We start from the raw sequence: 26494 nt of genomic DNA on the forward strand, positions 1-26494 counted from the left end.
AGTGATTTTGTAATACTCATATTTGAATAGAGGATATTGTCACCATATAGAAAACATTAAGGGACTGCTTACTGTAGAAAAGTTGGGGGAATGAGAAATTTCTTCTTTAAAGTATATTGAAAGGTATAAATACTTGAGCAGCAAATATTTCTTAGTACACTTCATGTATGAATTAACAGCAAGGAGTAGGATTAGCTCAAATGTGTTTTCATTACTATATACATTTCAAAAGACCATTTTACACTTAAAATGGGAAATTAAGGACAATTTTTTCTTGTTTCCTCCATTGTTTTTGTAACTTAAAAATACTATAGACTCATCTGAAAAATACTTCAAACTCATCTGAAATATAGAAAAGCATACAAGAGAAGTCATCTCTAATACAAGTACTAATTGGCATAATGTGTGTATTTGTGTATCCTCTTTACTATTATGTGGTGAGCATTTTCCTGTGTCCTTAAATGTGTCTTGAAATCCTCATTTTCATTGGCACCAGGCTCATCTTTGGATCTTTGGACATATGGGTAATTTATGCAGCATTCCCCTGTTATTGAATATTTAGGTTATACCCAGGTTTACACATTCCTTCAATTGCATCTCTCACTTTTTGCCTAGGATAGATGAAGTGGTATTAATGAATCAAAGGGCGTGAACATTTGTAAGGTTCTTGGTGTACACGTCTTGTTTTAGAAAGGTTGTAATACAACTGACCCTTGAACAACACGGGTTTGAACTGCTCAGGTCCACTTATATGTGGACTTTTTTCAATAAATACCTACTACAATACTACACTGTCTGTGGTTGGTTGAATCTGCCGATGCAAAACGGGGGATATGGAGGGGGCTCCTAACCCCCGGTGGTTCGAGGGTCAACTTCGGTTTGTATTCCACCAGCAGTTTGAGAATGCACGTCTCTCTCCAATAGTATGATCATGACATGTTTTAAACCAATCTAAGACTGAGAAACTCTATTATTTTAACATTCTTTCTTTTGTTTATCAGTGAGGTTGCATATATTTTCTGGCCATGTGTATGTTTTCCATGGATTGGTGGTTCATGTTCCCCTTGCCCATTTTTTTTCCCTAGGGTGCTGGTGTTTTCTTATTGATACGAGTTCTTTTAATGGAAACTTAATCTTTTTTCCCATTTTTGTGGCAATACTATCTGTCTTCAATTTTAATTTGGCTCTAAAAATACTGAAGTTACATTTTTATGTGGTCAAGTCTCTTGTTTACTTTTTTTGTGCTGATTATTCTCAGTCATTTTCCACTGAGAATGAATATTCACTTAAGTTTTTAAAAAGGCTCTTTTTTACGGTTAATTCCTTAACCCACCTGAAATTAGTTGTAGTATATCACGCATTAGTCCACTTTCTTAGGCGGAATGGTTCTTGCGTCTGGGCATGGTGTTTGTTCTCTTACTGTCCTTTGGGTTTGGTTTGGTAGGGTTTTACTTCATGTCTATAGTCCAGTTGATAATGACGTATCATTATCCATTTTGAGCTATCCTTGTTAGGCTTTGGTATCAGGATTATGCTAGCCTTGTTCACTTTACAGCTGCAGCCTATCCTAAGGAGAAATACTGTTTCTTGTTTGCAGCTGGCCATTCAGTTTGTTATTCTAGCGTGATCAATGGCAGGGGGGATTTTGGCAGGGGAGATTTTTACTTTCTCAGTCTGAGCTAATTTACTTTCTCAGTTTAATGACCTGAGTGAGTTCTAATTTTTACAATTCATTGAAGTTTTGAGTGGCCTAGTTCACTTTCTCTTTGGGTGTTTGGAAAGAATTTGTATTTATGATTAAGTACAGAGTCATATGGGTATCTGGTAAATGAAGTTTATGAAAAATCTTCTTTTTCCTTATTTTGAGTTTATTCTGTCAGTTGCTGAGAGATGTGCTGCGGGTTCCGGGTCCCTAAGTCTTGTCCCTCCTGCTTCCCCTCCCCCAACAATAATTGGCCTTCTTTCTTTCTTTTTTTTCTTTTTTTTTTTTGAGCAGAGAAAGGTTTATTGCAGGGCCAAGCTAGGAAAACAGGTGGCTCATGCTCAAACCCGAACTCTCTGATGGTTTTTTGGGGAGAAGTTTTCATAGGCACAATTTGGAGGGAGGGCTCTGTCGTTATTTCTGTTTTAGGGACGTTGCAAGCTTTAATTCTGAATGGATTTCCCTCTTTGCACTGGCTGCTGGAAAGCCCCCGGCCAGTTTTTGGATTCCTTCCAGCAAGTGCTAGATGGCATGCTTTTTGGGTGTGTCAAGATGGAAATTCATCTGTAATGTCATTCCACTGTTTGCTACTCTTCCTTTTACCCTGCTTAAATCCCTCATTTAATTCTTAGCCATTTCAGTACTTGTTTGCAAGACACCCTAAATCCTTGTGTTAATTAAGCTGAATCTAAGTATATTTCTTCTTTACTATGTTACAAATTTAATTAAACCACTAAATTTTACTGGTGGAGGAGGCTTTAGTTTTCTCTTTTCAGTTACTTAACTGTATCAGATGAGGGAAAGCATATATATTCCGTTTAGTGTAACTGTGTTTTTTACTCTAGGATTTTATTTTATTTATTATTTTTTTTTGAATTTTTGAATCTTATTTATTTTTTAATACAGCAGGTTCTTATTAGTTATCTATTTTATACATATTAGTGTATACATGTCAATCCCAATCTCTCAATTCGTCCCACCACCACCCCCTGCCCCTGGCACTTTCCCCCCTTGGTGTCCATACATTTGTTCTCTACATCTGTGTCTCAATTTCTGCCCTGCAACCCGGTTCATCTGTACCATTTTTCTAGGTTCCACATATATGCGTTAATATACGGTATTTGTTTTTCTCTTTCTGACTTGCTTCACTCTGTATGACAGTCTCTAGATCCATCCACGTCTCTACAAATGACCCAATTTCGTTCCTTTTTATGGCTGAGTAATATTCCATTGTATATATGTGCCACATCTTCTTTATCCATTCGTCTGTCGATGGACATTTAGGTTGCTTCCATGACCTGGCTATGGTAAATAGTGCTGCAGTGAATGTTGGGGTGCATGTGTCTTTTTGAATTATGGTTTTCTCTGGGTATATGCCCAGTACTATAGGATTTTAGATACACATATAAGGTCTGTTCTATACTACTAATATAGAACTATATATAGAACTAATATATTCTCTTTAGCTAAAGGATAGAAGAAAGAGATGTAACGAGAACTTCATTTGTTTCTTGTTTGTATTCTATTAATAACAATTCCTTAGATGTCATTTACTGCTGAACCCCATGAATCTAGGCAGTGTACTCTTAAGCTCCGCCCAATTGTATGTTTCAGATTATGTGCAAAATAAATTAGAACAAATATCCAGCAGTCTGATTAGGGGATTTTTTTAAAACCAAAATGAATAATAACACTGGTGTTATAACTTTGAGAAAATTAGCCACCTTGAGCCTAAATTTCCTCATTTATAAAATAGGGGAAAATTATTATATTTCATAATGTCTAGAATTGTAAATAGTCCACATGAAAGTGAATCTTAATAAGCCTTTTTTGGGTTTACTGATTTTTCTCTTGTGTATACCATTTCCGTTTTGGGAACCTAATTTTATTTTGATCAATATACTTGAATATATTTAACCCAGTATTTAATTTCGTATCCTCCAACAACTTGCAGAGAGGTGAGGAAGTAGCAGAGTTTTCTCCTGTATTTGGTACCCCAATGAAAAGTTGCTGAACTGGGCTTGTAGGGAAGCGAAGTTAGTCTCACCACGTTCTGGCTCACCACCAGCTCACTTGGAAGCTGGTGAAAGCAAGCTACTCTTTCTAGAACCCACTGGGCTGCTTGTCTCACAGGGTAAGACAGACGGTCCAGGGGAAGGTTCCTAACTTGGGGCCATGGATTTAGAACCATTCTGGAAACAAAAGGAAGGATTCTAATTCATGTGACAAGTCTGTGTCCCGCCAGTGGAAAAAATGCTGCTGAAATTTTTTTTCCCTCTTGTTTCATTTTGTATTTGATCTAGACGCAACTCCGAAACCAGCTAATTCACGAACTGATGCACCCTGTACTGAGTGGCGAAGTGCAGTCCCTCTCCCTCTCAGTGGAAGGGAGCTCCCTCTTAACACACGCTTCCAACTCTCTGGTGGCAGATCACTTACAGAGATGCGGCTATGAATGTTCGCTTTCTGTCTTCTTTCCCGAAAGTGGTTTGGCAAAAGAAAAGGTAACATCTTTGCTTCTCTGTCTCTGAGTTTTCTGTTAACAGCTTCTCCCTCAGGTAATAGCTAAGTGCTCCTTGGCTAGCTGGGTCCCTTTCTTGTTTATCTTTGAAATTACATCATGTATTTGTTATAATGTGACAAAGGAGTATGAAATCTGACATTGTTACCAATTCCTTGGTATCTTGATTTGTCTTTATAAAATTGTGATGTTTTGGAGCTAGAAGTGATCTGACACTCCATGTGGTCTGAGGACGCAAAAGTGCCGTTTATGTTGAATGTCTGTTGTGAGGCTGGCACTGCTGGTCACTCTGCAGGTGGTACATGTATTACAGATGAGGATCCAGAGTCTGGAGAGGTGGGGTGATTTGCTCAAGGTCACATGATTGGTAAGTGGCAATGCAGGGCAGTAAATCTAGATCTACAGTGTGCCGTCTTCAGTATGCTACAGTCTCTTCAGATATTTGTCGTCTTTGTGATGACATTAAGAGAAGTGAGGGATAAGTAACTTTTGAAAACCTGTGGAGTTCTTAAATATTACAACACCTTTTACCACTTTCCTAATGATGGTGACTATCTTTCCACCAACCACTGAACATACTAGTCACACTTGGTTATTTTAAAGGCAGAGATAGCACACTTTCCATATTTTTTTTCATAGACTTAACTTTTTAGAGCAGTTCAGGTTCACAGCGAAAATGAGCAGAAAGGGAGGTCGCCCTTCTGCTCCCGAACCCCACGCGCGCAGGCCTCCCCTGCCATCAGCATTTTATGTGCAGTGAACCTGCATTGGCACGCCATTAGCACCCGAAGCCCATACTTTACATTAGGGTTGACTCTTGGGGCTGTCCCTATGTTTTCACTCTTTATCTTGGCCATAATTGTCCAGAAGTGTGGTATTCAGCTCTTTTAAGAGAACAGCAGTGTTATTATTGGAAAAACTTAAAATTTAAATATGCTGTATTTATTCATTAACAATCAAATTTTACCAGCATTAGGAATTCTTTGTTGATCCTTCTATCTAACTTTCTAATTACATTTCACAATTTTGCTCCTAGAATGAATAATGTGTCAATTATATGGTTATAGCAGTGATTATCTAGTTTACACACTTAAAGGTTTCTATACTCTAAAATACTGTGCAGAATATCCTTTAATGGAAAACTAATTGTAGATTGTATCAATGTTCTCAGGGTAGACACAGCATGTATTTCTATAGTATGTATTGTTTACTAAGAATACTCAAACTCTTTGACCACATGTGTATCTAAAATAGTTTTAAACGTTTTGTAGTTGTAAAGATAGTACAAACTTAGTTTATTTACATTTTGAAGCAATAGTAATTTAAAAAAGTCATTGCAATTGAAAGACCCTGGAATGCACTCATATATTCATTGGTGCCTCAGATGTTTGAGTGTTTCTTATCTGTAAGGCATTAACCATTTCTGTTATTTCTGTTAGGCACATCATTTTTGATGTGAATTATTTGGAGGTTAATTACGTGATCAAGAGAAAAATTTTATCCTTTTGACTGCAGCGTTTATTGTAACTTAATATAAGAAAGCTTACGTGTTACATTATTAGCATAGTTATAATCTTATTTAGTCTGAACCATGATTTTTAGTCTTAAATTGGGATGTTTCTGAATATATCACTTACACATTGATGTTAAAATCTGTGTACTTTTTTTTTTTTTTTTTTTTAAGGTGTTTACTATGCAGGATCTATTACAGCTCATTAAACTCAACCCTGAATCCAGTCTGTACAAATCACTGGTAGGATTGTTTCGTTTTTATAACCTGCTTTGGTTTGTTAATAATAACTGAATAGTTGAATAAAGGTAAAATATTTTCTTTTAACAGATTTCAGGATTTGACAAAGAAAACCAAAAAGGTAGGAGCCTTCATCTTTGTAGAGAATAGGAACATTTTTGTTATGTATTGTTTTGTATAAAAGTATGAAACTAATAATTTTCAGGTGGAAGAATAGGGAATTTGAATTGAATCATTTGACTTTTTTCCTTGCTGACAATACCTTTTTAAATAGAACAATTCATCTGTTTTACAAATGTGGATCCTTTCCCCCAAATTTTAACCTTTTAAAATCGCTATTACTCAAATGAGAAAACTAGAGACAGCATCAAGAGCCCTACAAACGGATTGAAAGCTGGTCTTTGTAGAGATACCCACTGTTTGGAACATTTCCAAAACAAAAACAACGTTTAGGCCACTATCTTTGTATTCTAGATATGCCCCTAAGTACAATATATAGAGTATTGTATTAATATTGGCTTAAAGAATGAAATATCTGTTCAGTAATGTGCTTTTTTTTTTGTTTATATAGGCCTGATAAATTGCTTTAATTTGGGCCTTGATAATAACCTTCAAAGAGTCCATAACTACTCTGAGATAATAGAAAATGTATATATTGATCTCTGCCCCCAGCTCCTGGCACACAGCTCCCCAAATCCTTGTAATTTCCTAAGTGATAAGAACACAAGGAGCATATCTTGTTCTAGTATTGGTCTTTGACCTCCATTCTTGACACAGGTCTCCTGAAACCCTTGTAATTTCCTGGGTGATAGGAGTGTCTTGTGTTCGAATGAGCCAACGCTACGTGGGTCCCTGGATGGCTCCTGGATGAGGCTGGTCACTGGAAAGACCAAGCCATGATTAGAAGCTTGAGATTTTCAGCTTTCCTCCCCATTCTATTGAAGGGAGGAGGACTGAAAATGAATAATCCGATCATTTTTGTGAATAATCGATCATGAATGTGTGATGAAGCCTCCATAAATCCCAAAAGTATGGGGTTCAGAGAGCTTCCAGGTTGGTGAACACATGGAGGTGCTAGGAGACTGGCACACCTGGAGAGGGCATAGAAGCTCCGGGCTCCTTCCCACATGTACCTCGCCCTGTGTACCTCTTCTGTTTAGCTGTTCAACTGTATCCTTTATCATATCCCTTTTTTTATATATAAATTTATTTATTTTATTTATTTATTTTTGGCTGTGTTGGGTCTTCGCTGCTGCACGTGGGCTTTCTCTAGTTGCGGTGAGCGGGGGCTACTCTTTGTTGCGGTGCGCGGGCTTCTCGTTGTGGTGGCTTCTCATTGCGGAGCACGGGCTCTAGGCGCGTGGGCTTCAGGTTGTGGCACGCGGGCTCAGTAGTTGTCGCTCATAGGCTCTGGAGCGCAGGCTCAGTAGTTGTGGCGCACGGGCTTAGTTGCTCCGCGGCATGTGGGATCTTCCTGGACCAGGGCTTGAACCCATGTCCCCTGCATTGGCAGGCGGATTCTCAACCACTGCGCCACCAGGGAAGCCCCCATCATATCCTTTAATAAACTGGTAAATGTAAGAAAGTGTTTCCCTGAGTTTTGTGAGCTGTTCTGGTACGTTAATGAAGCCCACGGAGGAGGTTGTGGGAACCTCTATGTATAGCCAGTTGCTCAGAAGCACAGGTGACAGCCTGGGCATGTGACTGGCACCTGAAGAATATATAGGTATGGTGGCCGGGGGTGGTCAGTGTGGGACTGAGGCCCTTAACCCATGGGGTCGGATGCTGCCTCCAGGTGGACAGTGTCAGAATTGAGTTCAAGTGTGGGCCACCCATCCGGTGTCGCGGAGAATGGCTTGGTGTGAGGGAAAAGCCCCACACACTGGGTGACCAGGAGAGTCGGGAGTAAGTGTTGTGAAGGGTTCTGTGTAAAAGTCAAGGGGCTCACAGGGAGGGGAGAGATGGGAGGGAAGAGGTGGGTTTTTCCCTACACAGGAGGAGGGAAGCTGAGGTGTTTTCCCTTTACAACTGCTGTGGGTGACGGGCCACAGGCTGGACTTGATGATGGACTTGGTAGTATGAACATAAGCTGGTAACTTGCCTGTAACGCATAGTTGTTATTTAGATCTTTTCCAAAAAATCCGTAACATCATGTAATGGCCTTTTTGTGTTAGTGTGCTCCTTGATTTTGTCTGTTGCCAGCATTGCTACCATCCCTGCTGAGACATTAATTCAGGCCTTGCCATTTGGCGAACACTTGAGTACCTACTTTCTGCCAGTCATTATTCTGTGACTTAACTGCCTGGTCTCCCGGGAGTAATGTTAGCAGAGGATAAGTAAATTGGATCAAAAGACATTCTGTTTTTATTTTACTGTATTATTGAAGTATAGTTGACCTACAATGTTAATTTCTGCTGTACAGCTAAGTGATTCCGTTATACATACATGTACATTCTTTTTCATATTCTTTTCCATTATGGTTTATCACAGGATATTGGATATAGTTTCCTGTGCTCTATAGTAGGACCTTCTTGTTTATCCATCCTATGTATAATATTTGGATCACAAGACATTCTAGGTCACCTGCAAAGTAGGTCGTCCTTACTGAAGTTGAGGATGGTAGGTGATCCTAGGTTGTAGATTCTGTGGCTGTGTTGTTTAGTGTAACTCTGTGATGGGAATGTCTGTATGTGTGTTGCCCGATACGGTAGCCACTAGCCACGTGGGGCTGTTGAGCATTTGAAATGTGGCTAGTGTGACTGAGGAACTGAGATTTTAATTTAAGTAGCTACACGTGACTAGTGGCCGTCACGTTGGACAGCACAGTTCTAAGTAAATAGCTGCTGTCTGTAGTGTAACTATTTCAGAAAGGAATTTAGGGCTTGAAGGGATATTAAGAAATAATCCATTTATTTATAGGTATTTATACTATTAAAAATAGCTTTTCACCTTTAAGCACTCTTTAAATCTTTCTAGCTCAGAAAGACATCTGGCTAACATCTCTTATCAGCTTTACCCAGCATCCTAGTAAAATTTCTGAAACTCAGAAATACTGAGTTGCAGACATGTCATGCATCCTAATGACATAATTTGGATAGAATTCTTGGCTAACAGTAAAGCAGCTACTGTTAAAATGAAATGATTTAAAAATTGGTGGCTCCCCATTAAGAGATTGAGACCATCAGAAAACATGTAAGAAGATGTTTTGTACCTAACTGTTGTGTATTCCCTGACAGAGATCTTTGGTCTTATCTTACTGTGCCTATACTTTGAGGGTGCTGATCTGTTGAATGGTTACAGTACTTTTCCCCTAGATTCCACTCACACATCCTTCCCACCCCTCATTTTTCCTTTCAAAGATAACGATACCCAGAAAATAGCTGGCCAGAGAATTTGGACACTGGCTCTTTTCTTTCTGGAAGTTAAAATCCTTGCCTGTGATTGGCAAAAGAATAGACAGATAGATAGATAGATAGATCGATCAGTGGGACAGAATAGAGAGCCCAGAAATAGGTCTATACAAACATAGTCAACTAGCCTTTAACACAGGCAATTCAATGGAGGAAATATAGTCTTTTCAGCAAGTGGTGCTGGAACAGTTGGACATTCATACGCACAGATATGAACCTGGACGCAGACCTTACACAAAAATTAACTGAAAACGAATCATATATCTAAATGTAAAACACAAAACTATAAAACTTCTGGAAGAAGACAGAAAATCTTTGTGACCTGCTGTTTGGCGATGAGATATAATACCAAAAGCATGATACATGAAAGAAAAAATAGACCAGTTAGACTTTATTAAAATTTAAAAACGTCTGTTCTATGAAAGAGTGAAAAGGCAAATTACAGACTGGGAGAGGGTATTGGCAAAAGACATCCAATAAAGGACTTGCATCAAAAATACACAAAGAACTCTGAAAACTCAACACTAAAGAGACAAGTCAGTTAAAAAAATGGGCAAAGGATCTGAACAGATAGCTCTCCAAAGAAGATATACAGGTGGCAAATAAGCATATGAAAAGATGCTGCACGTTATTTGTTAGAGACATGCAAATTAAAACAAAAATGAGATAACATGGCCAAAATCCAGAACACCTTCAGCACTAAATGCTGGTAAGGATGTGGAGCAATAGGAACTGTCACTCATTGCTAGTGGGAATACAAAATGGTACAGCCACCTGGGGAGATAGTTTGGTGGTTTCTTTTTTTTTTTTTTAATTATTTATTTTTGGCTGCATTGGGTCTTCGTTGCTGTTTGCGGACCCTCTATAGTTGTGGCGAGCAGGGGCCACTCTTCGTTGCGGTACACTGGCTTCTCATTGTGGTGGCTTCTCTTGTTGTGGAGTACGGGCTCTAGGCGCACAGGCTTCAGCAATTGCGGCACGCAGGCTCAGTAGTTGTGGCTCTCGGGCTTAGTTGCTCCGCGGCATGGGGGATCCTCCCAGACCAGAGCTCGAACCCATTTTCCTCTGCATTGGCAGGCGGATTCTTAACCACTGCGCCACCAGGAAAGCCCAGTTTGGTGGTTTCTTACAAAGCTAACGTAGTCTTACCATACAATCCAACAGTCATTGTTTTAGGTATTTACCCAAGTGACTTGAAAACTTAAGTCCACGCAGACACCTGCACGTGAATGTTTGTAGCAACTTTATTCATAATTGCCAGAAGTTGGGAACAACCAAGATGTTATTTGGTAGCTGAATGGATAAACAAACTGTGGTACTTCCAGACAGGGAAATACTATTCACCTAAGAGGAATGAGCTACCAAGCCATGCAAAGAGATAAATGAATCACAAATGTGTATTGTTAATGTAAGAAGCCTGTCTGAAAAGGCTACGTGCTATATGATTCCATTTATGTGACATTCTGGAAAAGGCAAAGCTATAGTGATCGTAAACACATCAGTGGTTGCTAGGGATTTGGAGGGAAGGGGTAGGAGGTTGAAGAGGTGAAGCACAGGATTTTTTTTAGGGTGGTGAAAGTATTCTTACGATACCTGTAATGGTATGATACATGGCACTAGACATTTGCCTAAAACCTGTAGAACTGTACAAAGAACAAGCCTTCATGTATGCAAATTTAGGAGGTCAGGTGATCTCAGGATGGAATGCGGACTGTGACAAAACAATCTAACTGTAGTAACCTCACTGAAGGGGGTGGGGAAAAATATGCTGAGCTATCGAACTTTGGAAAGGAATGAAGACTAAGACGAAAGGCAGAAGGAACTGTACATAGGCTGTGTATTCAAGGTGAGAATTATTTCTCATGGGAGTGCTGGCTAACAATTCTGAAACCATGATACACGTATGCTGGAATTGAACAATTAAGTAAGTGGATAGAAGATGGCGGGAGCCAGGTGTTCACTGCTGGAGTGGGAATTTACAGGTAAACAAGGGGAGGAGGCTAGGATGATCCATATGGTAATGGCTTAGTTGAAGACATTAGTATGAACTCACATTTAGCTTAATATAGATACAGATGATACATTGAGACATTTATAGATATGTTTGTGTACACAGGTTAGTGTACATTGGTATTTCCTTGCTGTCTAGGCTGAGGGGCTGGAAGCAGTGATAGCCCAGTTGCAGTGAGCACACCTCGAGCCCAGTTTGCAGCACTAAGATTCGGTTTCTAATACCGTTCCATAATAACAGGAACCAGGGCTCCTTGGAGCAGCGGTTGATTCCAGGAGTGGAGCAGAGACTGTACAAGATGAGCCTGGAGCCCCTTTCAGTGCAGAACCTAAGGAAGTGCTTAAGACAAAAACCCACGATGAAAGTGCTCCCAGAGGCCAAAGCTGGAACAGTTGGAGCAACAAAATAAAAGAGCGGGTTTTATCAGTGAGTTGTAGAATTACACATGAATTATAATTACCAAGGTATAAAACAGGAGTCCATACTGATTTAAATAAATGACTGGATAAAGGTGGAGACTAGACGTATCCTTCTTGGGTGGGAGTGTGGAGGGGAGAGAGGGGAAGTGGAACTAATTAGGGGCCTGCGGAAAGCACTGCAGAACTGGAAAAAGGCACCAGCGTTAGAAATGCTGCGGTGGAAGAGCACACCGCCAAAGATGACCTCCTGCAGGATCTTGAAGATTTCTGCCAAACGTTGACCTTTGTCCATAGAGGGAGCCAAGATCTGGGCCTCAGCATGACAGCAGGAAGGGATGAGGTGAGAACAGGCTGATAGGAAAGGGTCAGAAGAAGAGGGTGGATGAGACAGAAGAGTTGCAAGGCAATGAGTATGAAAGAACAGAGTTTATATCTGCAGTAGGGGAAGTAAAAGAGAGTATATTGTATGATATCACTTATAGGTTCATTTGTGTCATATTTTAGATTCCACATATCTATGAAACAGACTCACAGACATAGGGAACAGACTTGTGGTTACCACGGGGGAGAGGGGATGGGAGAGGGATGGAGTGGGAGGCTGGGGTGAGCAGATGTGAGCTATTATATATGGAGTGGATAAACAACAAGGCCCTACTGTACAGCACAGGGAACTATATTCAGTATCCTATGATAAACCATAAAGGAAAAGAATATTAAAAAAATGTATATATGTATAACTGACTCACTTTGCTGTACAGCAGAAATTAACACAACATTGTCAATCAACTATGCTTCGATTTAAGAAAACAGTATATTGTAGTATCTTCAGTAGAAAAGAAAAATAAGCCCTTAACTTGGCTGATGCAGAAGTCCATTCATCTGTTACAAGAAAGTGAAAACTTCTAAAATTTATACTCATGACTTCAAAAAAAAAAAAAAAAAAAAAAAAAGCTTCAGCGAATTTCCTGGTGGTCCAGTGGTTAGGACTCTGTGCTTCCACTCCCAGGGGCCTGGGTTTGATCCCTGGTCGGGGAACTAAGATCTCACAAGCTGCACGGCGTGGTCAAAAAGAAAAAAATTTTTTGAACTATTCAGAAGGGTATGAAGTGAAAGAAGAGTAGGAATTTCTGTTCATATTCTCTAATTTCACTTTCTGCTGATAACTAGAATGAAGAGTGTCTTGTTTATCGTACCAGAATTTAGTTCACAGGTATCAAAGTCTATATGTAATTAAAACATATACTCATACATGGGATCATATTATAGATACTGTTGTGCAATTTGATTTCTTTATCCACCAATATATCTTTCTCTAGCTGTGTACTTGGACTAATTATTTTTTAGAATGTATTAACCCCCTGTTGATGGAGATTTTATTGTTTCATCGCTTGGTTTTTGCCATTAGAAGCATGCGGCGTGCGGTGCTACACCCTTTTGGGAAAGTATAGCTGTGTAAATTCAGAGAGGTGGAATGACTAGGTGAAAGGGCACTTGCATTTTGAATATCCATAAACACGGACAAATTTCCCTCCCAAGTGAAAGAGCACGCCTGCTTCCCCGCTCCCTTGCTGACACTTAGAGTGCTAAGATTAAAACTTTGGTAATACGCTTATTGGGAAAATACGATCTTTCTGTTGTAGTATTAATTTGCATTTATTTATAATTTTGTTCACGTTCAACATTTTTTTCTGTGAACTTTGTCCATGTCTTGCCCTGATTTTCTGTTTTCGTACTGATTTGTAAAAACTCTTTGATGTTTATGAAAATTAGTTCTCTGTCTCTGTATTATGCCAAGTAGCTGTTTCCAGTGTATCATTTGTCTTTTGACTTTGCTATTTCACGCCACATATAAGCTCTTAGTTTGCATGTTTGATGAATATTTCTCCTTATTGCTTGTAGGTTTCCGTATCATGCTTGGAAACGCCTTTCCTCAGAAATTATTCTTAAAAGATACATGATGTAAAAAAGATAATGTTATAAAACCAAGATTGCATAAACAGTGATTGAGCAACAGTTGAATGAAAGAAAGTTGTGAAACGAAACTATACACGTTGTGTCTTTTAGGTTTTCTCATGCAGTTTCTGAAAGAATTGGCAGAATATCATCAGGCTAAAGAGAGTTGCAGTATGGGAACTCAGACAACTTCACCATTTCCCGTCAAAGACTCCCTTGGTAATCATGGTCTTCCATAATTTCACTTCTTCCGTTTTCTCTTTTGAATGAAGGAGATGACCTGATGTACCGTATTATGTATTTGTTGCTTGACTGGGAGGGATGCAGGCTGCTGGCGGCAGGGGCGCTCATTTTTTCCAGGATCACTGCTGGGAGGGACGAGGAACTGCTCCAGGGCTGCTCCTCCCTTCATGACCGCCAAGGCTACGCTTTCCAAATCTCGTGGGGATCCAAAGACCCACTTCCTTGTCTGTTGGGTTGAACCTCTCTTGACTGGGAGGTTCTTCCCTGTGTCTCATCTAACTTTATAGCCACTAAACTGAGAAGATCTTAGATTATTTGCATTGCAGAGAACTAGAGAAGTCAGTGGGCCATCCCTTCATTTTATAAGTTGAGAAAACTGAGGTCACCAGAGGAAGAGCAACTTGGCAATGCCAAGTCTGGGTCAGAACTGATAATAGAGTCCAAGTTTTCTGGTCCGTGATCCAGAGCTTTTCTGCTGTGCAGGCTTTCTGTAATACCATCCTGCCCTTGAGTTGTGTGCTCAGGAGAGAAGGGAAACAGCTAGCTAATAGGATATGGTTAATCGATTTCTTGGCCCTTCCTTACTCTTAAACTGCACTAGTGCCTTTAACTTGTAAAAAGATAAGTTCATAACTTGTAAAGACCGTATTGTATGACTACGCCTTTCATTTATTTAGGTGTAGGTTTTATTCCATTAGAAACATAGAACATGCTTATTCTACAGCAGTTCTGTTCAATAATATGAGCCACATGTGTAATAAAAATTTTCTAGTAGCCGAAGTAGAAAAGGTAAGAAGAAACAGGTGAAATTTGTTTTGGTAATATATTTTATATAACTTAGTATGTCTAAAATATTATTCCAACATGAAATCAATATGAAAAATATTAATGAGATATTTTACGTTTATTTTTTTGTACTCAGTCCTTGATATCTGGTGTGTCTTTTACACTTAGAGTACATCTCATTTTGAACTGGTCACATTCCAAGTACTCAGTATGGCTAAATGTGGCTAGTGGCCTGCATTGGTTGACAGTCCAGAGCATTTGGAAAATCCAGAAAAGTAGATGGAAAGTTTTGTCGACCAGAGACATACCTGCCAATATTTTAATTTGCTTCTGCCAGCCTTTTCTTCCTATGCCTGCTTTTTGGTGGTATCGGTGTTACACATGATTGAGATTGTACGCGAGGGCCAGGTTTGCAGTGTGCTACGTGGTTGGTTTCAAATCCACAGTTGGTTTGAGGGCTGCGGGTCTGCTGGAAAGAGTGCCAGAATGTGAGGCAATTATAGACCTGGCTTTAGCCCCATTGATGCCATTATAGAGTTGCTTAGCCCTCTGGACGTCACTTCAACTGTATGGGCGTCTGTTTCTTTTTCTGTGGAGTGGAGGAGTTGAAACACATGATCTTTGATTCATCTTAAGGTCAGTGTTTTGAAAGTGAGTCAGCTTTAACCAAAGTCCAATGAAGAGCTCTCTCCCATGGCATTTAGACACCGGAAAGAGATGCCAGTGTTTTCTGACTTGAACTGTACTTTTTGTTTTCTTTTCCCCTGACATTTTATGATGAGGATTCTCAGACATTCAGAAAAGTTGGCACAGTTTTACAGCACACACTTGTACACCTCACGTCTGCCATGAAATTTGCGTTACGCTCGCTTGACCACTTACCTGTCCGTCCATTAAGCTCTCTCACGTTTCTGATGCATTACCAAGTCAATTGCAGACATCCTTGCACTTTCCCTTAAGTGCACTCTTCGTGTTTGAACAGAGCTCTGGCCTCTTGCTCACCTGCCCACGTTTCTCTAACCTCCTTTCCTGTGTTGTTTTTTGATAGCTGAGAAGCTTCAGCTTATTGACGATGAGTTTGCAGGTGCTTACCCTCAGCATCCAAAGTTAGAATCTTTAGAAATCAAGTTAAACGAATATAAGAGAGAAATTGAACAGCAGCTACGGGCAGAAATGAGTCAAAGGGTAAGATTTATCTTGTTATTACCAAGAGTGATGTTTTCGCTTGTCTTTTAATGTCTTCGTCTTAGGTATGTGGGGAAATAACTAGAATCTTTACTAATGAATGTGATACTATACTGCTGTGCATGTTATTTCTCTTTCCAGATGATGTCATTTCTTTATGACTTTTGAATGCACCCTATAAGTACAGTGAATGAGACGAAACATAAAAACAAATTAAAACTAAATATATTTAGGCAGCATTAATGTTAAACCCGACAGTGAAGAGAGAATGTTACTGTTTCTTTAGTGTAGTTATTGGCATTTACAATTATTTGTCATCAATTGGCAGCTGAAGTATTTTAAAGATACTGAAATAGCGAAAATTAAAATGGAAGAGAAAAGAAAGTGTGAGAAGGAATTAGCTGAGTTGCGGAACGAATTTGAGAAAGCTTGTCAAGCAAAATCTGAAGCCCTGATTTCTCGGGAAAAGATGACCCTTAAGAGAATTCAAAAGCACCAGGAGGTAATATTCTAAAATCATTTACCGGGTGGCTATTTCCGGGCCGTTTCCCAAGTAGGGACTGGGGCCAAGAGCGCACGTAGAAGCATTGGGCTTGGAAAGGATGTGCAGACACCCTTCCTCTGAGATGGCTGGAGGGAAAGGACCGGGGACGGGGCCATCCATGCTGGGAGTGGGAGAAACTCGTACCAAAGAAGCGGCAGATTTGAGGCTTCGGTAGCAGCCTGGGGGAGAGGATCCGAGGTGTGGAATGGCCGCTTGCAGTAAAGGAAGAGCAGCCCTGGGAAGCACACGGGGCTCCCTGAGCTATGTTGAGGCCCCAGCCGAGGTGGGCAGCCTGGAATGGCAGTAGACCAAATCCAGTGCTTACAGGCGATGGCTCTGGCGCAGCTCTCGGGACGATGTGTAGCGTCGGTGAGGGTGGAAGGATAGAGGTGCTCGGGGAGAGGAGCTTGAGCGCGCCGAATTTCTTTGGCTTTGGAAAGGCAGCCCATTTCGTGGAAGACATTGGGGTTGGGTGGGGTGGGGAAGGCAGCCCAAGAGGAGGCTAATATAGGGCAGCAGGGAGGGTGACGTGGCCGTCTGGAAGACATCGAGAAGCAGGTCTGGGGGATATTCCTACGGGTGGAAGAAGAAGGATGGGCCAAGAGGACAGAGTTGCAGGTGGAGGTTTCAGGTCAAGACTGGAAACAAAGCGCAGCGTGCTGCCATGGGGGCAGAGGTGAGGTCCCCGGAGCGGAGGCATCCAGGGCTGCCAGGGTCATCCATGTGGCCGTTTGATCTTGTCCCCCAGGAAGGTGGCTGGACGGGAGGTGGAGAGGTTGCCAAGTGGCGGGAGGGTGTGTCGGGAGGGATTGGATCCATTGCTTTGGGAAAAACAGGTTCCTTTGCCAAGGGCATGTCTTAGACCAGGCTGGATCTGAGGCCTTGTTTCCTATGGACAGCGGGAGCTTCTATCAGGAAGTTCTGTTAAAAGTAGAAGGCTTCCTTCCAGCGTCCACCCTTGCTTAGAGCTTCTCAATAAGACCCAGTTATTTCATGGTAATTGTATCCCCTCTACAAGTTTTATATAGCAGTTCTGGGAATTGGGCTCGCTTAGCTATAAAATAAATGTTGGAGGCACAGGTGTTTGAGAAGCTTGGATTATGTTTATACTAACAGCGTCATCTTCAAGATAGGTGACTGACTAAGAAAGAAAGACAAATAGCATATGATATCACTTATATGAGGAATCTAAAATATGGCACAAATGAACCTGTCTATGAAACAGAAACAAAATCAGGGACATAGAGAATAGATTGGTGGTCCCCGAGGGGGAGGGGGGAGGGGGGATGGAGTGGGAGTTTGGGATTAGCAGGTGCAAACTATTACATACAGAATTGGTAAACAACAAGGTCCTACTGTAGAGCACAGGGAACTGTATTCAATATCCCTGTGATAAACCATCATGGAAAAGAATATGTATTTGTATAACTGAGTCACTTTGCTGTACAGCAGAAATTAACACAGCATTGTAAATCAACTATACGTCAATAAAATTTAAAGATAGATGACTGACTAGATGAGATCAACCAGTTAACAGACTCGAACCCTCGTTTAGTGACCCGATTCTCTGAGGGCACTAGCGAAGGTAGCCATCCTTGTGAAGAGCACCGTGCCTTGATTCCACCACCTGGAATGCCCCTCCCCTCCTCTGCCTGATACAACCGTCCAGTCCTTCAAACTCCAGCCGGAGTGTCACGTCCTCGTGACGCCTTTCCTGACCCCCACTGATGGAGTCCTTTGGGCTTTGTTCGTGCTGTCGAGTCTTGATGTACTTTGGTTGTGAAATCATCACACTGTAGTGTGACTGTTGGTTTGTCTCTCCCTGACTAAACTGTGAGTTTTTTAAAGGTGGGGACCGTCCTATATCTGTCCATCGTTGTGTATCCAGCTCCCAGTGTGCCCTTGGACATGTGACAGGTGTTCAGGAAACCCTTGCTCAGGGAGCACACACATGGAAGTGTGGCCGTTCGTTCGGGACACCAGGCGCGCTTGCTGACTGAGCCAGAACGACCTCTGAATTGAAACTTTGAGACAGCGACGGAACTATGGGGATTCTTTTAAGTTTTATTGCTGAATGCACATTTTGTTTCATTTTTTCTTGCTGAAGAACTTAGCGAAATTTTGTAAGTGTCTGAGAGATGTTAATTAAGTAATAAAATAACGAGACAAGGGATGTTAGGAATATAGGGTAATGTGGCTTAACAGTCCTTGGGGGAGGAGGGAGTAAATTTTTGTGGAAAAAAAGGCAAAACATATGCCTCGCATTGGAACCTCTTGAAAGTGAAATTGTTCCTCTAAGTGTCCGTACTTTGCTTTCTGGAATTTAGGAAGCAGGGTATTCAAATCTCTTTTGTTTTCTTTAGCTTGCTTGCTAAAAATTAATACTTTCCTCTACAGAATGAAACAAAAGAAATTTATACTCAAAGGCAGCTTCTGCTAAAAGATATAGATTTGCTGAGAGGCAGAGAAGCTGAGCTGAAGCAAAGAATTGAAGCTTTTGAATTGTAAGTAATGTGTATTCATTTTGGACATTCAGAATGAATGAGATGCAAAAGAACTACTAAAAATGTCTACGTAGTCTAATATTAGCTGCAAAATAGAGTTCTTGGTTGTAAAGGTGATAGCACCTAACTTCAAAAGGCACAAGTTAAGAGAAACAGGGACGAGGGTTTCACTTTTGAAATGTTAGACACTGGGATGAAAGCAGAAGGAGACACCGTCGTCAGGCTTCAGTGAGACCGGACAAATGATTTGCAGAAGCGAATAATGCTTTAACAGATCATACGTTTCGCATTTATGTCCAGCCATTCAGATCTCAGTTTCATGTGCGTGTAGTAACTGAATTCCAGAGAGCCAGACCTGCCACACTGACCTGCTCTCCTGGCAAAAAAGGGAAACACAGTGGCCCTGAGTTGACTTGTACTGGGTGAAAGTATTTCTTGTGATATGTGTGTGTTGCTTTTTCCAAGTGCTCACCAACGTTTCATTCTTCACTTCTTACCTGGGATTCATAGCAAGCTCAGCAGTTTTATAGTTTATGGAATAAGCCTTCTTTCCCATTTGGTATGTGCCATTAATGGGCACTCACAGATACTCCAGGAACTTTCTTTCATTAAAGGATTTGTCTTCATCTTCATTGATGTTGTTTTCTCATTTATGTAGGCTCGGTTCGTTTGATTTCTTCTCTCTGCCAACCTTACTCTCTTTTTGGCAATACCAAAGAGGTAAATTGATCATAAGAGAGAAAAGGAACACAGTTTGGGTATAGATGGTTCATGATTATGTAATCACTTATTTACCGCCTCTTCCCCTCCTCCTCCTCCTCCCTTCTAAGCATAGTATGTAAGCTAAATAAACGTACTGGTTTACTGCTCCTTTGTGTACAGATGAACCAGCAGAGGGAGCTAACACAAAGAGCTTTTATCCTTTGCTTGGAATAGTCTGGTTCCCTAGCACTTCTCATTATGGCTTGATCTAAGTCCCTATGAACCCAGTTCCCCGGCTCTGGAATTGATTTTGTGCTTGATTTAAGGCCTCACCAGGAAGACCGTGCCTTTCTTCGGTGTTGGGACTTTCTGATTGATCCATCGATCTTTTGCTCTCTTTTCAGTATTTACTTTTACGTATTGAATTAGTAGACTATGAAATGCCAGAACGAATCTTCTGTCTTTAATAGCTATGGGCTAGTCAATTAAATCTTAGTTAGAAACAATATTATAGAAGAAGCAAGCACTTAAGTGCACTAGCTGAAGTTTGGTTTGTAGCTTTGTAACTAAAAACATCATTCTTTCACCCCTGAATTGATTATGGCTACTTACCACTTACGACCATATTTTTTTTTTTTTTTTTTTTTTTTAAGTGTGAACCATCTCCTGTGAGAAACCACTTTGGTTTTGGCACTTTCCCACTCCCGCCAGCCAGATGCCACCGTAGAGCTGCATTTGCTAGTTCAGATCCATCATCACTAGGTCAGCTCATAAAATAGGTGGGAGGCTTCTGGCTCTTTGCATTTACTCCCCACAGCGTGACGGTCACATAACAGTTGGAGTCTGTGGAGCTAAAAACACATGGTATCTTCTCCCCCTAAATTCTTTACTTCAAGTATTATAGTTTTCTAACTTGCCTTATCTGTTTTTGCTAATTTCAGGGCCCAGAGGCTACAAGAAGAAGAAAACAAAAGCGTGACTGATGGGCTTAGGAGGCGGGAGCTGAATATAAAGAGTATTGAGGAGGCCTATGACCAAAAGCTCAAGAACGAACTCCTAAAGTAATTGTTTGGCGTCTTTAAAAAAAAGTATCATGTTTGAATTAAGTTGATGGAAACACAGCAACACTAATGAAGTAGATAAGACTGATATTTTATGGCAAAATCCAGTATTTAAAAAAAATACGTGTTTTCATTGACAGTCAAGCCTTTCCCATGAGTATTTGAGTTAAGATGGTTTTAAAAAGATACAGTACAGAGAATAGCATCCTCTGTTCACTCTTGTCTCTCCTCTAGTATTTATTGAGGGCCTGTGATTTGCTTGAATTTCTTAGGGCACCTTGTAACTTGCTGAAAAGCTATAAAATGGGAATTATAGTCACTTTTATCTTTTCCTGTACCCCACTCATACTGCCATTAAGATGGGGATGTCTAATGATTTATGAATTATTCTGCTTATTGGTTAAAGTATTTGTCGATCTGTATTCCTTCAAGATTCTGCAAAGCCGGAATCAAAAGAAAGAAACTAGAATTAACTATATAAAGCAAAAAATGATACAGGAAAAGGAAAATACGGACAACTCTGATACTACGGCTTTCCTCTAGTCTGGGTTTTACTGTGTTTCTGGTGAATAGTATCTTAGTGCAGAGACATTAAGCCCATATACGGTAACTTTTCTCTCCAGTGCTCAGTGTAACGTCTGGCACAAAATAAGTGTTCAGTTAATTGTTTATTGAGTCAGTGAATTCATAGCAGTGAGATGGCTCAACTCAGCAGCTCTGGGTATTTCTTAATCATCGGCCTCTCTTTACTGCTTTGTCCATAATTTGGCATTGATAGTCCATTACGTGTAGTACCTTCAAAGGGTTTTTGAGGTTATTCTTTAAAATAATTCTAATAAAAAATATAGCAGTTTTCCGTGTATCAGTTTTGACATGATACAGACTTCATCCACATATTTTATGTCCGCTCCTCTAATACAGCAGTAAGCTCTGAAGAATCTGTAGTTGTTAAACTTCTAGGAATAAATGAATAAAAGTGTGTATGTTAGCTTGACATAGCCATGGAGTAGGGAACTGTTAGGTATTGATGTCTTTGTCTGGCCGTGGGTGTCCTCAGTATGACTTTGGCAATTGTTGGGGTTCGGAGGATATTCACCACAGGAGTGCTTCTTTCCTTTCTCTCATCTCTGAACCAGAAAGTCAGCTGGTAATAGCTGGTGGAGATAGTAAAATTCCATGAAAACGTGCCTTTCGGTATCGCCGATCCATATATAATTCTGTTGGCAGTGGCTCTCAGTACTGTGCTCAGTTCCTGAGGGGAAAAGTTCTTACCCTGCTTGGGGGTGGGGAGGCAGGATAGGTGGATTGGAAGTGACTGACTTGTTATCCTTTGGGGTTTAGAGTCTGTTGGGTACAGTGTAAAAGTAACTAAATTTACTTTCTTGCGTCAGCAGACACCAGCTGAGAAACAGTGCCGTCTGTAACCTCGATAACACGACCCTGTATCTTGTGCTTGAGTTTACAGGATTGCAGCAGGATTTTACTGGACCTTTTATAGCCAGGATTCGGATCCCTGGCCTTAGTACTGAGTGACCTTGAAGTTCATGCGTTGTCCTGTTCAGTGCCCTTCGGTGCCCTGGTGCCATAGATAAGCTCAGGCACTGATAGCAGTCTGTCTAGGGAGGTGACCAGGAACTCATTCTCCATCCTTCTGATTCTCAGGTATCAACTTGAACTGAAGGAGGACTGCGTCGCTAGAACTAATAGATTGATCGAAGATAAGAGGAAGAATAAAGGTGACCCTTGGGGGGAAAAAAGCTGTACTTCTCAGTTTCGATGCAGGTTATCAGCTTCCTAAGTTGGGTCTGTTCTGTAATCCGAAAAATATGTACCTTCCACTTCATTGTTATTATAAACTGACACATTTTTTGTCCTTTTAATTTTACAAAATGAAAAAAAAATCACCGTCTTTCACTATGTTTTTGCAAACCTTCATGTTTAACCTTTTGTATATTCTCAAAGATCAGTAATTTATCGGTAGAATTTTATTCAACTTTATTTCAATATATTTTGATGAATAAATCTGTGATGGCAGGAAGGCGGCAGCAACTTATTGCCATCGGTTAGTATTACTCTAAGCCACGAGAGATTTCACTTTTTACATAGGGAAAATTTTAACTTCTCTGTCCTCTGTGACCTGGTTTCTTATTTCTCTTCTAATATATATTTATGCTTCATGATATTTAAACTTGACATACAACCTCCTAAACTCTTATATGTATTACCCCAAGACTAGGAAAGTTGGGTAATTTTTCAATCTTTCAGACATTTTACATTTCAGTATATTTTTAGGAACCAACCTGTGACAAGGACTTTTGGTGGGCATTTCAAATGGATTCTTGGGAGTGAACCAGGGCTGGGTACTTGATACCCATCAGAAGGTCACCCAGTGTGTGTGGCTGCTCCTTTGAAACTATCTTGCTGAGACTAATACCTCTTGAGGAATTAGTACCGTCCTGTAGTCAGCATGTGATTTTTTTGATGATATATCTATAGAGACTTGCGTTAGATGAAGTGAAAATGACAAAATAATAACTACAAATAACTACAGTCTTACAGAGCAGTCTTTGTCTTTAAGGACGTTCAGAGCCGTTGGCATGAGGGCCCCGCACTCTGTGCAGATGGTGTAACTGGTGACTTGTGTAGCAGGAGGTTCACCACGTGTATGACCATTACAGCCGACTTCCCATCACCTATTGAGTAATAGCTTACTTACTTGCTCGCTGATTTTTTTTTTTTTTGACCCAGATATCTGCTATTTTACGTGTACGTGTGTGTGTGTACGTGTGTACGTGTGTGTGTGTGTGTGTGTGTGTGTGTGTGTGTGTGTGTTTTACTGTGCGACGCAGCTTGCGGGATCTTAGTTTCCCAACCAAGGATCAAACCCGCACCCTCGGCAGTAAAAACGCGGAGTCCTAACCTCTGGGCTGCCAGGGAATTCCCTCTGCTATTTTAGATGATGAAATAATGGTCATTAGGTCTGACATAGTGGCTATAAGTGATTAAATGATTTTTGTGTTCACTGGGAAAACTTTATGATGTTTAGTTGGTTGGCTCTGTCTTTCAGAAAAAGCTATACATTTCCAAGAGGAGATTGCAACTCTTAATTTTAAAAAGGAAGAACTGGATCGTTCTGTAAATCGTGTGAAAGAACTTGAGGTAATTGTTAAGCCTATTGGTTTTTTTGAAATAGTTGTTAGACAACACAGGAAATTTTAGCTTCAGTCATACATAATTTATCTCGAGTTATCCTCTTGGTATGTTTGGACTGTTTATTATATGACTCAGAGGGTGATGGCTGAACTTAATTCAGTAGTTCCTTATTTCAATCTTAGTCTCCTAGAGAAGCATAGAAAGAGCATGTCCTTTGGGGCCCAGAGTCGTCCTTGAATCCTTTGTGTCTCCCTCACTGCTTGTGTGCCTCTGGGCAAGGTCTGTGACCTCAGATCCCTTCTCCGTAAACTCTGGGATATTGCCCACATCCCATGGTTGTTGAGGGACTTCAGTGAGCTGGCTTACTGTGCCTGGCCCATAGCAGGTGGCTGGTGTATACTAGTATCTACTCAGCCTCTTCTCCCTTCCCCTCAGCAGCAGGTGAAAATTCTTATCACTACATCAGGATCTCACAGATTAAAGCAAAGTAAGAGGCATTTTTCACATGATACTGTTACTCTTTTTCTGTCCATTTGTGTGCTTGCTATCCAAAGGACAGGACTGGACCTTCAGGAACTTAAAATATGTTCTGTACATAAAATTTATTTTTGCAACTGTGATGACTTGTTTGAGAACTTTATAGGCTCCTGTCTCCAAACATGAGATATATTAGACTAAGAAAAGGAAAGCACCTCACAGCATGTTATTGGTATCTATCTTACCTTTTCATATTAAAAAATAGACACATTATTAACTCTGTGATGGCTTTTGGGTCCTTAGTTGCATCTGGAAAATGGGGTGATAATCCGAAGGACTTGCTTTGTAGGACAAGGTTCTGCATAAATCGAGTTGGATGAGCTTGCCCCATCCCCAGCTCCAGGGCAGAAGTTGTAGTTAGGGTTGTCTTGTTGAAGAGAACCACACTTCAGTCAAGTGACCGTAATTAAATTATGCTGCCCAGCTGAGAGCAGCCTGCCAGCATTTACCTATGCAGTCCTGTAAAGTCACTGTTCAAATACAAGTTTTCCTTTTCCAATTCCAGCTTCAGTTGGAGTCTGTCAAAGCTCAGTGTTTGGCATTAACAAAGCAAAACCACGTGCTGAGCAAGAAGGTTAAAGAGATGAGCAACTATTCACTACTGAAAGAAGGGAAGCTGGAGCTTGAGGCGCAAAATAAACTACTTAAACAACAACTGGAAGACATGAAAAGTGAAAACTTGAATCTCGTAAACCGTTAAGTCTTTTTTTTTTTTTTTCTGATTTGCCTGTTTTTGTAATTCATGTTAGGTTCATATTAGGAAACTGCTCTAAGGGAGGCTACAATTGGGAAGATTTTATAAAGTTAAGATTCTCAGATTGAAATTCCTTTCTTTTTGCTTGCTATTCCATAATTCGTAGTGTAAGGAGAAACATTTTTTTTAATTTAATTTTTATTTTATATTAGAGTATAGTTGATTTACAATGTTGTGTTAGTTTCGGGTATACAGCAAAGGGATTCAGTTGTACATATACACATATCCATTCTTTTTCAGATTTTTTTCCCATATAGGTTATTACAGATCATTGAGTAGAGTTCCCTATGCCATACAGTGTGTCCTTGTTGATTATCTATTTTATATATGGTAGTGTGCATATGTTAATCCCAAACTCCTAATTTTATCCTTCCCCCCACCTTTCCCCTTTCATAAGTTTGTTTTCAAACTCTGTGAGTCTGTTTCTGTTTTGTAAATAAGTTCATTTGTATCATTTTTTTTAGATTCCACATAAAAGTGACATCATAAGATATTTGTCTTTTTCTGTCTGACTTATTTCACTTAGTTATGATATTCCCTAGTTGCATCCATGTTGTTGCAAATGGCATTATATTGTTGTTTTTTATGGCTGAGTAATATTCCATTGTATATATGTAACACATCTTCTTTATCCATTCCTCTGTTGATGGACATTTCAGTCGCTTCCATGTCCTGGCTATTGTAAATAGTGCTGCAGTGAACATTGAGGTGCATATATCTTTTCGAACTATGGTTTTCTCTGGATATATGCCCAGGAGTGTGGTTGCTAGATCATATGGTAGTTCTGTTTTTAGTTTTTTAAGGAACGTCCACACTGTTCTCCATAGTGGTTGAACCAATTTACATTCCCACCAACAGTGTAGGAGGGTTCCCTTTTCTCCACACACTCTCCAGCATTTATTGTTTATAGACAGTTTTTTTAAAGGAATTTTTTTTTTAACTTAGTTATTTTATTTTTGGCTGAGTTGGGTCTTTGTTGCTCCACGTGGGCTTTCTGTAGTTGCAGAGAGCGGGGGCTACTCTTCGTTGTGGTGCACAGGCTTCTCATTGCAGTGGCTTCTCTTGTTGCGGATCATGGCCTCTAGGTGTGCGGACTTCAGTAGTTGTGGCTTGCAGGTCCTAGAGCACAGGCTCAGTAGTTGTGGCGCACGGGGGCTTAGTTGCTCCGCAGCATGTGGGATCTTCCCGGACCAGGGCTCGAACCCGTGTCCCCTGCATTGGCAGGCGGATTCTTAACCACCGCGCTACCAGGGAAGCCC

The 26494-nt window shown here is 40.4% G+C and overlaps 1 protein-coding gene across 8 annotated transcripts in view; it reads left to right on the forward strand.

The window, feature by feature from the left end:
- The window catches only part of OFD1 (OFD1 centriole and centriolar satellite protein), an 83918-nt gene that overhangs the window by 862 nt on the left and 56562 nt on the right, over nt 1–26494 (forward strand). For 7 of the 8 annotated variants that reach the window (XM_061179387.1, XM_061179382.1, XM_061179381.1 and 4 more), the window contains exons 3-13: nt 4006–4206; nt 5908–5976; nt 6064–6094; nt 13878–13985; nt 15844–15980; nt 16309–16482; nt 18922–19028; nt 20672–20791; nt 22454–22527; nt 23859–23950; nt 24987–25176. In XM_061179387.1, coding sequence (XP_061035370.1) covers nt 4006–4206; nt 5908–5976; nt 6064–6094; nt 13878–13985; nt 15844–15980; nt 16309–16482; nt 18922–19028; nt 20672–20791; nt 22454–22527; nt 23859–23950; nt 24987–25176 — 1303 coding nt within the window. Of the gene's footprint in view, nt 1–4005; nt 4207–5907; nt 5977–6063; nt 6095–13877; nt 13986–15843; nt 15981–16308; nt 16483–18921; nt 19029–20671; nt 20792–22453; nt 22528–23858; nt 23951–24986; nt 25177–26494 lie in introns of those variants that run through there. The other variant, XM_061179388.1, reaches the window with a different exon arrangement.

Source organism: Eubalaena glacialis, chromosome X (assembly GCF_028564815.1).
Source record: "Eubalaena glacialis isolate mEubGla1 chromosome X, mEubGla1.1.hap2.+ XY, whole genome shotgun sequence".
NCBI lineage: Eukaryota > Metazoa > Chordata > Mammalia > Artiodactyla > Balaenidae > Eubalaena > Eubalaena glacialis.